We start from the raw sequence: 14,794 nt of genomic DNA on the forward strand, positions 1-14,794 counted from the left end.
AGATTCTTCCTTTGTAAGTTCTTTTGCAGCTGACAATTTCCTGATCGCTACGAAGTTGTTTAACTAGCATACTCGGTTTTTTTCCATCTGTCCACCCGCCTATGGTGTTAGCGTATGGTAACACTGCGTCCCGGGCTTTAGATAGTTACATTCAGCTTACATTCAACAATAGGTAATACCAACATCCTATTTCAAATACTAATGGAGTAGAATTCGGATACAGTAAATTATTAAAACACTTTTCAGTTACAAATGTACACCCAGATATCCTTTTATTTACCTAAAACTTACACAGCGTAACTATCTAAAGCCCGGGACGCAGCGTTACCATATACAAACACCACAGGCGGGTGGGAAAAAAAAAAGTATACTAGGCTAGGTAGGCTAGGTAACTTAGGCTACCTGCTACTTAGCTAGTTACCTTAATCAGAGCTTTCTTGCACAGTAGCCGTTATTAGCTACCTAATGTCGCCTCAATAACATCAGTGACAATCGCCTATTTGGTAATCTTAACACTTTTCTTAAATTTTTGTAGTTGGCCAATGGTTACCATTGGGAGAGTACCTAAATTATGCAAATTCCTCCAAACTTACCAATATCTTCTTTGAAGGGCACAGGTAAATAGTAGCTACACTCTAAATTCTAATGCCATATAGATTACCGACGAAATTAACACATTAGCCACTGTATACTGATAGTGAATAGCACGTAAAAAAAATCACCTAATAATTTGGGAACCGCCGATTTGGCTCTGAAATTCTGAAAACAACGACCATAAAGCCACTTCAGTTGTATCGTTACACGTCGTAAGCGACCTGGGTAACCAGAGGGCCGCCAGAGCCGGTGTTTGACAGCCGCCCCATCTATTGAGAAGTAGCAGTTGTTCTTCCAAAAGACTTATTTTTCATGTTACCCTAAATAATCTGTATAAAACTCACTGTATTACGAAGCAAAGCAATTATAATAACTATAACCTTAGAATTGGCATGCAATATAAGCCTTACTGAATTTTAAATTTTACAAATGCGTAGCAATGACATTCATCAAAACGAGAGACAATGCAGTACAATAATGCTCAATTTTAGCTCAAACCTCAAAAATTTAGAATGACAAACTGAAACTTTTGGAATATGTAGAGGTGATTTGTGTTATCTTCATCCAAAAAGTCCCAAAAAATCCAGTGACGGGTTTTCGAGTTATGGCCACAAATGGCGGCCATTTTGGTTTTTTCAGTTTTTTTCATTTATTGCTCCTAAAGGGTAAAACAATAAAATGGTAGATGAAATATACATTATTTTGTATTATATGGTAGTTTTAGAAGATATATGAATAAATTTCATCAGTACTAAATACATCAGTGTGAAATTATGGGCCTTTATTCAAAAATAATGATGTTACTCGTAGTTGACAGGAATATTCATATTCCTGCTATTGGAAAAATAATCGGTATATCAAAATTTTTACCTAAATAAACAATCTGCAAAATATTCTTGTCTTTCAAATGACACCAAAATGACACTTCTAGGACCCACCATTGCGGGGATATCTTCGTTTGAATACATGTACTTCAATTGGTGCCATTAGCAATTACCTAGTTCCTACCATACAATCGTCAACATTTTGCTGTTGAAGACATTCGTAGATCACATGCTTATGACATTATAATTAGTTGAGGATAAATTCCAGGTCACATAACCACAATTACCATAAAAATTATGTAGTGAACTGAGCATATAACCGGTAACTACTTGCAATACAATACAATGTGGAAAAAATTATCAAAATTAGTTTGCAACTATACTACAGCTGTACAGACAAAAAATAACTTCAACTTGATGAAACTCCATTTTTACGCACAAGGGATTATGTATTAATTACGCTAAAACAAAAATATGAATCATTCTTTATTATTTCTCGTAAATTATTTCCTTTTCTTTTTCTATACGGGTTGAGAATAGTCTTCATTTTCAGTTTCGCTATGTTCTTCTACATATCCATCTATAACTCCTTTATCTTTATCAATTGAACATTGATTATTGCACCCATGCCCAGCACAATGCCCACACAAATGTGTACAAGGGAGTCCACTTCTCCTGCATTCGCAGTTCAGTTAACAAGCTTTTCTACAATTACAAGTTATCAGATGAAGTAGGGAATGTGGTACGGACTCTTTAAGCGATGTTACTGGTGTTAATCGGTCATTTTCTAACTTCCAACCCCAGTCAGTGGGGTCTAGAGTAATCCCCTGCCACTGTTGTACTTGATGGAAGGTACGATAAGACTGTTATCATGCTGCTGCTGATGTTGGAGGAAGTGTACCTAGATCAAATTTGGCATTTACAGGCTGTTTACCTATCGTCCTTAAGTAATTAAAGTACCTTTGTTTATCAAGACTACCTTGTGACTTAGTACAGGATCCTCCTGTATTTTATAAGGAACCCTTTTACCCTTGCGGTACAGCGCAGAGGTTATATATCGCAACCTGTTATTGCATTCAGGAAGAGCAAGCTGACAGTCATGCCCCCCATTTTGCTCTGAATTCTTTCACTGCTGAATATTTTATCAGGATGTGCTTTGTTTGCTGGATCATCATTTTGATATCAGTCTGAGGTTTGGCAAGTGCAATTAAGAGGACAAGAAGATCAGTATTCTCCCCGACAATAACTTATTCCTGTCCTGAATCTCGTAAATGAGTTGCTGTTGTTAATTTCAATCTGTCAGGATCTGCCTCTGCCTGATGGACCTTACAGCCAGCAGCTTCCAGATGGGTAGATAGGAGTTTGATCAATCCTATCTTGTTTTTCATATTTCCTAAGAACTCCTGCTGAGACACCGGGACTTGTATGTGGCTTCCTACAGCTTTAACTCTAGATGATTGTGTCCTTCCTCGACGAAAGTGTTCTTCATCTTTTGCATGTGAGTGTCATAGCCATCAAATACTGTGTGAGCGTTCTTGTACTTCGGTTTAATGAACGATATATACTGAGAACATATATGACTGAATGTAGCAGGACGTTGCCACACAACATGATGAAGAAGGTGCCCGCCATCTAAAATATACACTGCTCCAGCTGAAGGAACATTTTCACAGGGTGCCAATGCCTAAATGACTGGTACAAGAGCAAATTTTTTTTGCTTTTCTCATAGAAAAATCACCAAAGAGGGAAGGTGGTTGAGGTGCAAGTTCATATCCCAGATATAATGCAAGGTCAGAATCACTTCTAGCAACGCATGTAATCCGATGGAATAACTGGTTTGTATTGGCAGTAATCTGTGTATCATTAATCATGATCGATTTTGTTACAGATGACAACGACCTGATATTGTTTCTTCGCTGTAGGTGAATATCCCTGAATGCTTTTCCTTCCATTGTTTTCATTGATGCTCTTGCCATAGGCATATGGTACACAATTAATTTGCTAAGTCTCTGAGTTGCTAATGCCTCACTGTCAATTCTCTCAGCCCTGGGAATGGGCGTGTTTTCATGAACTTGATCTGCCGGTGTCACACACTTGATTCCTCCCATTGAGTGGAATGTATTATGACCATCTAAAGTTGCAACAATATAGTCAGCATTATCATATACAAATTGGATATATGACCGTGGATCTACTGCAGTTGATGGATTCATTGTAGCTGATGCTTCATACAGTAATACTTCTCTATATGGGACACAGAATCCTAGGTTAGAAACGATGTCAATCAGTATACTCATGATCCACACTTTCTGTGTAGATGAACACCCAAACCAGTTTTTATGGGCGAAACAAATTATCTAGGACGAACAGCAGCAATGATAGCATGCTGTATACTGATTGACTTTCTTTGTATTTGATGATAATTTTTTTCGGTTTCAAGATTCCATCAATTAACATACGAAGATAATCTGGAACAAGCTCACAATTTCCAGAATTTACTTGCTTTGCTGAAGGGAATACCTCACAATTGTAAACTTTTGAATGAATGTCATTTCGAATTATCAGAGCAGCAGTTTCTATCAGTCTTCTAGCATCTTCAGCAGGATCACTTTTTCGTGCATCATACCATTCATCGGTTAAAATACCTTTCATACATTCAGTGAAACACACCACTCCACTCTTACCTATCTTATCCACTATTGTTATTTGATTTCCATAACGGTTCTTGAGTTTCTTCTTCAAGTATTGATTACCTCATCATTTTCTTCCAAATACTCGTACAGTTTGATAAATACTATTGACTTTTCCTTATCCATTTTTCGTCCCTGTAGTGTAGCTGTTCCTGGCTTTGCACTGCCTGGCCTCAAGAAGTATTTGCAGCATGTACGATGGTACCGTCCCTCAGCTGCGACAAGGTCAATGACTTTGGACACTCGGAGAAGGACCTCTCTCCCCCAGTTATCATTTCGTTTTTCAGCACTTGTGCAAATGTTGTTAACAAATTCTAGTGTTTCCACGACACTAAACTCATAAGGAGTTGTCTTCCTAAATTTTCTCACATCCACAGCAATTTTCTTCTCGCAAAATATACACTGGGATTTAAAATCGAATTCTTGCCTGATTTCATGGGTCATGTGAACTTTTCTAGGTGCGGACTCCAAGTGACGTGTGTAGTATTTTCTACATTTCACACGGACAATAACGGAGCTCTTGTTTTTCAGTAATTTTTTTGCATTGTCCTCTTTTGAATTACTACTCTCAATTATTTTATCCAAACCTCTAATGACGCGCACAGTTTCACCAAAACAGTTATTGCCAGTGGGCTCGCACAATATGCAAAATTTCGATTTGTCTTCCATTTCTGTGCCTTTTCAATAGCTGAATTCGCTGTGTTTCACTCTACTTGAAAAAAAGAGAAAAATTAATGATTATACAGTACTAAACATTTTATAGCGTGTATTATATAGTATACTGATTTGTCACATACACGGAAAAAAGTACGCCTGCGATGCAAGTATATATATTATATATATATATTTATATAGTATATATAATATATATATATAATATATATCTTATATCTATATATATATTATATATTATATTATTATATATATAATATATTATAATTAATATATATATACAAACAAACAAAGATACTACGGCAGTGGCATGTCATAGAAATGTCCTTTTGGTGTCATTTAAAAGACAAGAAAATTCTGCAGATGATTTATTTAGATCACTGTTTCTCAACCTTTTTCTGGTGGTGGCCCCCTTCAATCCAGTGCAAGTTGTTGTGGTCCCCTCCATGCCAACTCTGAGTTCTTACCCCCCCCCCCCCCCCCCCCCCGCCCCCACACACACACCCGCCTTCCGTCCATCACCTTAATACGCCTAGGGAAGGTATATTAATGGTTCTAGTTTGAGTAGTACCATGTACTCAAAACACTAATTTCAGGCATGAATCAAATACCAATATTAATTGGAAAAATATTTTATTTGAACACTTATCTATTTACAAAAGGAATAAAAAAAAAAACAAGGAATACATGTAGGTACAATTGGCTTATACTTGAAAGGTTTCAGTGGGATCCCTGTGACTGATGCAAGGCTGCCAACTTGTCAATGTTTGGCTTGAAAGCTGTCAGAGAGAGACGTAAATTGCCTCTTTTTTCTATGTCAAGGCGATTTCGTGTCTTTGACAGCAGTACATCACCCGACTGAAACCAGTCTCAACCAAGTAAGACGTGGGAAAGGCAAGTAAGAGCAACTTCACATCTTTCCAGAGTATTGGGTACTTCTTATACACATCTTGATTCATCCACAGCTTCTGGTGTCCTCCACGCTTGAACCTTGCTTGAGCTGTTGTGTTATTCTTTGGTAGAACTTAAATCAAGTCTCTTCCTCGTAAGTCTATGTTAAACTGAAAGACGGATCTATTATTGAAGAAGAAACAATATAACGGTTATATTATAACCCATATACCGTTGCTGTTAAATTGTTTATAAACATCTTAATGGTTGTCGTTCGGAAGTTTACCAGTCAGCATAATCTTTGATAGTTCAGTCTTTTACCACTCTGCCTGCTAGGAGAAGAGGGAGAAGAGATAGAGAGAGAGAGAGAGAGAGAGAAAGAAGAGAGATGAGAGAGAGAGAGAGAGAGAGAGAGAGAGAGGGAAGAGAAAGAGAGAGAGCGAGAGGAGAGAGAGAGAGAGAGAGAGAGTTAATGGTTTTTGTCAAGGGTCATAGTTCAGCCTTTTACCACTCTGCCAGCTAGAGAGAGAGAGAGAGAGTGAAGAGATTATTGAATATTTCACTGTCTGCAAAAATACCTGGTATATGAATTGAATGATTTTTCAAAACTAAACTCAAGCATATTAATGATTTATTTCAAATATTACACATTTATATATTTTGTGGGTCCTAAATTTTCTGTGGCCCCCCATGGCCCCCATTTTTCAAATTTTGCCTTGTGGCCCCTGAAAAAATCTCATGGCCCCCAAGGGGACCATATGGCCCACGTTGAGAAACACTGATTTAGATAATAATTTTGATATACCAATTATTTTCCCATAGCAAGAACGGGAATATTCCTGTCAACTGCTAGTAACGGAAATTTTTTAAAATAAAGGCAGATAAATTCACACTGATGCTGTTAGTACTCAAGAAATTTATACAAGTATCATATAATAAAAACCAGATGTGAATTTCATTTAAAAATTCAATATTTTACCCTTTAGGAGCAATAAATGAGAAAAACTGAAAATTCCAAAATGGCCGCCATTTTGTGACCTTAACTCAAAACCCGTCACTTAATTTTTTGGGACTTTTTGAATGAAGATAACACAATTCACCGCTTCATATTGCACTGTACTAAATGTTTTGTTATTCATATCCATAGGGGGCCCACGATACCAGGTGCCCCTACCCCTTAAATCCGCCACTTGGACGTCATGTTTTAGTTAAGAACTTAACTAAATTATGCATCTACAAAGCTTACATGGGCGTATAAGTACAAATATGCTTTAAAATGAAGAGATGGCCTAGCAAAACATATAATGTAAACCAGGAGGACAAAAAGATATAGTATTACAACTCCCTTGGAGACCAAAAAATGTTAGCATTTAGTCTGACTGATTCACTCATCCACCTTAATTAATTAATAATAATAATAATAATAAGAATAATAATAATAATAATAATATTATTAATTAATTATAAGAAAATATAATATATTATTATTAGTTATTATTATTATTATTATTATGATGTTGTTGCTGTTGTATAATGCACATATCGTTAAATGATATACAATTATTATAATAATGCAACAGCTTATTCATGAAATAAATTCAATGTTCCTGTTTTATACATCAATTTGAAACTTTTCAGTTACCTACTACATATGCGTTTCAAAATCATATCTCATTCAGGTAGGAATTCCATATACGAATATAAGTTATACTCTCTCTCTCTCTCTCTCTCTCTCTCTCTCTCTCTCCTCTCTCTCTCTCTCTCTCTCTCTTCAAAGTGACAGGCTATATCAATTAAGGTTAATAGGCGCTCAGTGCAGTTCGATTTGATATTGGATGAAGATTTCCTCTAGTGACTGACGGAACGCACCCAAATCTACCTGTCTGCTGCCACCAGATGGCCATGACCATGACGTCACGAGTAAACAAATGTTCTTTCTGAACTACTGCTGTGAGAAGAGGAAGGTGCAATGACACTTGTTCACCTTTGCATGTTTTGCGAGTTCTCGTAGTAAGTGGAGAAGTTTTACTGTTTGTCAAGGTGTCGATGATTGGTTGGGTTCGCCCGGTTTTTATTTATGCTTCGTTGGAAGTTCGTTCCGAGGCGAAAGCTCAATAGGGCGAGTGAGTCCCTGTTTATGGCAGGTAGCTACCTAGGTACTCTACCTAGCTACTACTAGTAGCTAGGTAAAAGTCATGGCTAGCTCGAGGTTAATTCTCTGACCATTTTGTGTCAAGCTCTCCCAGTTTTAGATTACTTTAACAAACGATATAACGAGGAATTCATGTAAAATTGAAGAACAACAGCATTCCGCTGGTTCGGTAACTAGCCTAGTACCTTAGTTTACATACAAAATGGGCGCCGTGTTTAATACCAGCCCCTTGGGGATGAGCATACCTACAATGGAAACAAATGACGGTAGATATCATAAGCATAAATAAAAAGACTCAAACATAAATGACAACACGGTTACAGTTTTTAAACATGTACTTGGTTAGGCTACTTAGGATGTCTAACTTTAAACCAGCCAAGCACATCCCTGATGGTTGTTTGTAGGAAAGGTAGTGCTGTACTACACACATGAAATTTTATAGCAGTCGCAAATGCTGTGATCATGGCTAATTTTTTTTATAGTAAAGAGAAATTAAAGCATCTGAAATTAGTAGTTAAGATAGGAGAAAGAGAGCGAAAGCGAACTTTCCTTTGACGCTCCAGTCACAGGGTACCTTGTGGTACTTTTGAAGGCAGTCCCAGTTTCAAATTAATTTACTTTACTTGCTCCCACTCTTAGTCGCTCTTGCAGTAGTTAAACAGATGTCAAATCTATTAGAAAGGTAGGTATTGGGATTTAGGTACTATAGTATAGTACCTATTGTAATTGTTAAGGACAAGGGACATCAGTCCGTTAGTATTAATAGGGTAGATTACCCCGGCAGGCCAACCAGGCCACCTACAATCAATGTTTGCCACCCTCCGAAAAAGTACATTATAACGCGTCCTGACACCCGAGATGGGCATCAGTCGCGACTTGTTGTTGGTGAGAAACGGAGCTAAAGACCTCTACTCTCCTTTCGAAGTAAGTATTTTCTCCAAAGTTAGAAATTAAGGCCAAATTTTAAGATTTAAACAGAGGGTACTGAAAATGGCGCCCACGGCAGTGGAAATCTCACCAAAACGCTTTAGAAATTTTTACTTACAACTAAAAATGTTTCGAAGATTGACGCCATCTCGATGTTTACGGAGTCGCTTGTGTCAACAAACTTTCCATTTCCTGTGATAAATCCGCACACCACTTGACCCCACAGACGCTGGAGCACTTTTATCACAACAATCGAAAACACGATTTCTCACCAACAACAAGCCAGGAGTAAACAGCTGTTTTGGTAGAAGATGACGAGAAGCTTGCTCTTAGCTAATTTTTAAATAAGTAGTAAAACATCAATATTTTACATATTTATGATGATTAATTTGAAAATATTCGTTATTGAAAAAGTAACTCGACTCTGACTCAAATTTAAGTAATTATTTTTCTGAATTAGAACGTTCTTTCAAGTTATTGTAATTTATGGACGTTCACGACATCTTGAACTTTCGTACCTATTGTAAGTAATTGCTATACTCAACTGTCATTGCAGAACAGTTTACCAGTTATTCATGCAGATGTTATCAGCTATACATGTAATTGTTATAATCGTAATGCGCATATATATCTTTCTTATTTACTTTTTGGATATATGAAGATGTTTTACTGCTGGATTATCGCCGTAGTGTGGACGCAATCGTTTTCGGTCCATGGGCCTGTCTGTTTTCGCACCATAAGAAATTATGGGGCCGAATTTGCAATGACCAGAAAGTCGTTAAAAGAGGAAAGTTAGCATTGAGGGGCATATGTTTTGACTGAGAAAAATACAATTTGTTCATGAAACTTACCTGTCAGATATATATATAGCTGTATTTTCTGAAGTCCGACAGAATTTAAAAAACTTCCGACACACGCAGTGGTCGGCCAGGTGGTTAGTACCCATTCCCGCCGCTGGGAGGCGGGTATCAGGAACCATTCCCATTTTCTATTCATAATTTTTCTGTCCGTGGTGCTGAAAACACCTGTTTTCAGTTACCTCCGTCTTAGGATTTTGGAAACTTCATTGCCGCTAAGTATCCTAATTGTCTTTTGATTTATTTACTTGGATTTTGTGGGTTTGTGGCTAGGCATACGCTATCTTAAATTGATTTGAATTTGATTCATTTTTGCATAAAATATCTGAATCTAGTTAGGCTAGTTTCAGACGGGGTTGTCTGCAAAGATAGGGTGTGGCTACCGAAAGCTTCGGTAGATCCGCACTTGGTATGTACGAGGGGTATGGGTCTTGCTTCTTTGTTGAGATTTGTCATGTAAGGAGTGTGACGAACTTTGTCTATTCCGTAAGGAAGACGTATGATTCGTATGTACGCAATTAATCAGTAAACATGTCTAATTCCGTAAGGAAGACGTATGATTCGTATGTACGCAATTAATCAGTACGAAAGTCAGGGTAGTGAACCTGCTAACCTTCCTGTAGACTTTATTTTGCCTAACCCTGTAGTATTGGCCTACGGCTATGAATATGTCTACGAGAGGTGCTCGCTCTCCTTCATTGCTGTGAAGTGCTACTTCTGTAATTGTTACTCCTAACCCCTGCAGTGTTGCCTTCGGGCCCTAAGCAGTGTCTGTAGAGGAATTACCCTTTCTCTGATACTCTTTTGATTCGTATCTTAGAATCGAAAGTGCTTGCTTTAGAGAGTAAAATAAGTGAAGTGCAGAAGTGCAGTGATACCCCTTGTGTAGTGGAGGGTGCGTCAGATCGGCCTCGTTTCGCCTCTAGGCCGGGACCTCTGCTTGACTCCCAGGACCCGGGGAGGGAGCATGTCAAAAGCCTAAGGAGGGTTACAAGGAACCCCCACCGATCTGGCGTGCCTTCGGCAGTTTCTGATGAAAATCCCCAGACTGCCAAAGTGCGTGCGCGTGCACGAATCCTGAAAGATTTGCGTTTCTCGTCCTCCCGAAGCGTCCTCCCCATGCAGGGTTGGAGCTTTCGGAAGGACTCGCGCCCTAAAATAGAAGCTTTATAGAAGAGGACGCTTCACGTCCTCTCTCTCTCTCTCGTTATGCGTTTCAGTGAGAAGTAAGAAGGGTCGAATGTCGCCTGAACTCGTGGTCCGTCTTTCCACCGAGAAATACGTAAAAGAAGTCATAGTAGCAGGAAGCTTTTGAGAGCGGACGCCCGGGACGCTCGGATGGACTCCAGGCGCGCGCGGGTGCACGCCAACGTGCGCGCCACCATGGACGCCGAGCGCGATCCAGTGGACGCCGCAGCGCGCTCCAGTGGACGCCGAGCACGTTTCCAATGGACGCCCGAGCGCGCGTTCCAGTGGCCCGGCGCGCCCAGTGGACGCCGAGCGTGCACCAGCGCACGCCAGGTGTGTCGCCTGGCTGAACGTTTCTGTTGAACTCTTCAAGCTCTTGTGTTTTCAGATATGGGCCTAAAGAACTGTTTACCTCTACCTCCGGTGATACCTTCTACCTCACCTGCAAAGAATGTGAAGTAGGCAGTGCTTCGGAGGAAGTTAAAAGTGAACAGACAACTTCTTCTTCGAAACCCAGCAAGACATCGGGTTTCGTGAATTCAGAGTCTCTGTCAATTAATATTGCTTTTCGCATAGGTGGATGGAGTTAAGGAAAGCTCAAGGGAAGATCTCGTTTGCTCTACCGCAACCTTTGCCATTCGGCCAATAAATTTAAGTTGCCACTACCGCAGTCAGACTTTGCGATAAGGCAGTTACGGGTTATGTAAGGCTCGATGTCCTGCACGTCAGGACTCTCGGCAACGTTCAGTGGGATTCTTGCAAAGGCACTCATCAAAAGGACGCTCTCAGGAAAGCGCAAGACAGGACTTCCTTTGCCATACTGCCAATAAATTTTAAGCTTTAGCAGGCATTAGTTGTGATACGGGAGAGGAAGCTGGTTGGAGAGTTTCTTCCTCTTCCCAGGATAATTTTGCAAGCTTTTTAGCCCATCTGAAAGGTTTTTCAGATGATAGATTTGTTAGTTTCTAGCGGGACTACGCTGCCGAATTGAACATCGTCGTTCTACCTGCCGTAAGCCAGTCTCTTAACAGGATTCTTGCCCCTTCCTCGTTTGAGACGGGAATCGAAAAAATTAAATGCTTGACTCCCTGGATTACGTTTTGTCAATTCAGTGACTTTCCCCATTGACAATATACTTCGTTTGTCAAGTAAGGGGTATCCCCTCATTGACAAAATATCTCTTGTCCCGTAAATGGGTTAGTTCTCATTGACAAACATCTCATTAACTTGATATTGCGTAAGCGAATAAGCTCTTATTGACAAGATTCGGAAGAGCTCTCATTCATCATTCGCAGACTCGTACAAGAAATAGACTTGTAGACTACGTCAATGAACGCTTATTGTCCAGTAACATGAAGCTTGAGCTGACTGCTTCGATTTTCTCTTAAGTTTTGTTCATGAAACTTGCCTGTCAGTTGTGTATGTAGCTGTATTTCCGAATTCAGCTATATATATGTCTGCCAGGTAAGTATGAACAAACTTTATTCTGATATAATTTCATATTTTGCCTTGCGTTATTTTACTTCTGGTTGGTTCAAGTCATATACGCTTGCTGTAGTTACCTCTTCGGATGGCAACCGAGAGGTCTATTGTCTATTTTAAGGACATTTAATCGTTACTCCCTGCAGCCTTCCAGGAGTTTCCGATTTATCTTTTACCGTTGTATGGTAGTGTTCTGACGACACAAACGCATCTATATATTTAACGTTTTCTGTTCGCTTAAATATACCAGCTTGAGAGTCTTTCGGCTCAAAAAAAATAACGGACCTATTTCTTCGTAGAATAGGGTAGCTGGCAACCCAGACATAAAGTTAAGAGACGACGTTCGTAAGCTGCTGGCTGCTGCTGTCACGCTGTGTCTGTCTTCCAGTCCAACCGAGCCAGTAACAGATCGGGCGCTGTCATGCGCGTATAGGTTACTCTCTCTCTCCTTGCGGGATTGACTGACTAACCGTATCTCTGTGCTGGCGGTTACGTCTCTCCTGCGGGATTGACTGACTAACTGTAACTCTGCCCTACAATCACGGACTTTAGCCTAAGATTGAGGGGATTTCTTACGTGAATGAATAAACGTTGCATTCGTTTTGCCTTACTATGTTCAACAGAGTTATCTCTTAATCCTTTCGGTGCTCGTTACCGCACGGTATAGAACTACGAGTCTACCGCAACATTGCACTTTTATATGCTCTCCTGCTTAGGCAAAGCGCAGCCTTATTAGGGAAGTAAGCATACTCGGGGAGGGAATGGATGAGCTTGCTGGGGACCATTTCCTTCCTGAAGAAGTTTGTTTCCCCGAATAGACTGCAATTCAGACCACAGTTTTTTCCTACCGGGAAACTGAAATATTATTCAAGATCTAGGAATGATTCTGACATCTCTCAGTGCGGTTTATCACCTGAGGTGATAGAAAGAAGGTGCCGGACATCTGGATAGGGTTTCAGATGTCCTGGATCTTAATCTGAAAAGAAAAAGTAAAGCGATTCGGTAGTCCCTCCAGTCCTCGTAACGAGTTTTGGGAACCAGTGGTCCAGATCAACTCTGATATTCCACAGCTCTCTCATTAAGATATCTTAAGAAGTCTCTTCTCTCGGTCCCTGTTCGAGTTTACGAGAAAGCCTATTATAACAACAGGCGTAGAATGTAACGATCCTCTAGACTAGAGGTTCGTTACCGGATTGCGAAAGTCCGTACGAATCGTCTCGATCGACGGCAGCAACTATTGACTTCCGAGTGGAATCTTTCTTTAGAAGTAAGTTGAGAGTTGTGGAGACTTTAGGGACGTCCTTTCATTCTTCTCTTCGATATGTTGAGGACGAAGAGGCTTCTTCTTCTCTGCTCCTTATTCTCGATCCGGGATCGGTACCATTAAACGCCATCCTATGATATTGAACGGGGATGGATATTTAGTCTCTTTTCCCCTTTTTTCAATCGCTTAGGAAATGTAATAAGAGGATTTATGACGTCACAGGGAGCGACAATGACGCTGATCGCCCCATGTTGGCCTTCAGGATCCTGGATTCACAGAGGTCACATACTTCCTAGTTCACTTTCCAAGGACCTTTTCCGAGAGAGTCGGTCTACTCTAACTCGAAAGGTACCTATAACCTCTCCGCTCTGAGTCTTGACTACGTTCAGGCTATCGAGATGTTGACAGGAATAAGATTACCGTCTTCCATTTCCGTCTGAAGAATGGGATAAGCTGGCAGTCACAACTATTAAAGAATACGCAAATATGTTGTTGACGGCCTTTGGGCTCAGAGATTTGCGTCTGTCAAACAACAAAGCCCTTCACGATCTTTGAGTTCTGTGGAATCTCGAACCTCGCTCACCATCTACTTTTTGTCTCACCTGTTTTCTCGGAGTCAGACACTCGTGCGAGATCAGGCGACATATAGTAGCCCTGAGTTTCTTGTTGACGAAGTCGGTTGCGTTTATACACCCCCGATGATCGTGTAACATGAGACCAGGTTGGACTGTCAGGCATTCTTCCTTCGGGACTGAATCGCCTTTTTGCTCCTCGCTCCTTTCTCCTAGCACCAGAGCTCGAGTCATGGAGTTGATTCGCTGACGACGTTGGGTTGCGTTGATACACCCCAAGGTTTGCTTAGATTGAATCGCCCAGGCAGTCCAGACACTCATCCTTCAGCGAAGAATAGTGCCTTATGGTCTTCAGGGTACAGCCTTGCTGTCCTTGATTCGTCTGCTGGTCAACTGGTCGGTCACCTGACTTTAGTACAGACGGACTGACTGTGCATGTCCAGATCGAAGCTTTCAATATGGAACTTAGACGTAGTCTGAAGTTCTTGATGTCAAAGCATTCGAACCTCTCCTACCTGTTAACTTCTTGCATGTGATCAGGAAGGCCTTCTTCTAACCACCCTAGATACGACAAAGAGGGTTAGTTGTAGGATTTTAAGCCATCGTAACAATTTTGGCTTTAGAGAAACACAAGGCGGTGTGCTCTCTAAGCCTTCCGTTGTGGCCTAAGAATGGAAACCC

The 14,794-nt window shown here is 40.2% G+C and overlaps 1 protein-coding gene across 4 annotated transcripts in view; it reads left to right on the forward strand.

Annotated features, from left to right (window-relative positions):
• The window catches only part of LOC135212988 (beta-TrCP-like), a 210,964-nt gene that overhangs the window by 95,948 nt on the left and 100,222 nt on the right, over nt 1-14,794 (forward strand). For 2 of the 4 annotated variants that reach the window (XM_064246759.1, XM_064246762.1), the window contains exon 1: nt 7,557-7,681. The exons of 1 other annotated variant lie outside the window; for it this stretch is intronic. Coding sequence is in view for 1 of the 3 variants with exons in the window: in XM_064246758.1 (XP_064102828.1) it covers nt 7,641-7,681 (41 nt within the window). In the remaining 2 variants the exon portion in view is untranslated. Of the gene's footprint in view, nt 1-7,556; nt 7,682-14,794 lie in introns of those variants that run through there. One more of the 4 variants, XM_064246758.1, reaches the window with a different exon arrangement.

This window comes from Macrobrachium nipponense, chromosome 42, assembly GCF_015104395.2.
Source record: "Macrobrachium nipponense isolate FS-2020 chromosome 42, ASM1510439v2, whole genome shotgun sequence".
Lineage (NCBI taxonomy): Eukaryota > Metazoa > Arthropoda > Malacostraca > Decapoda > Palaemonidae > Macrobrachium > Macrobrachium nipponense.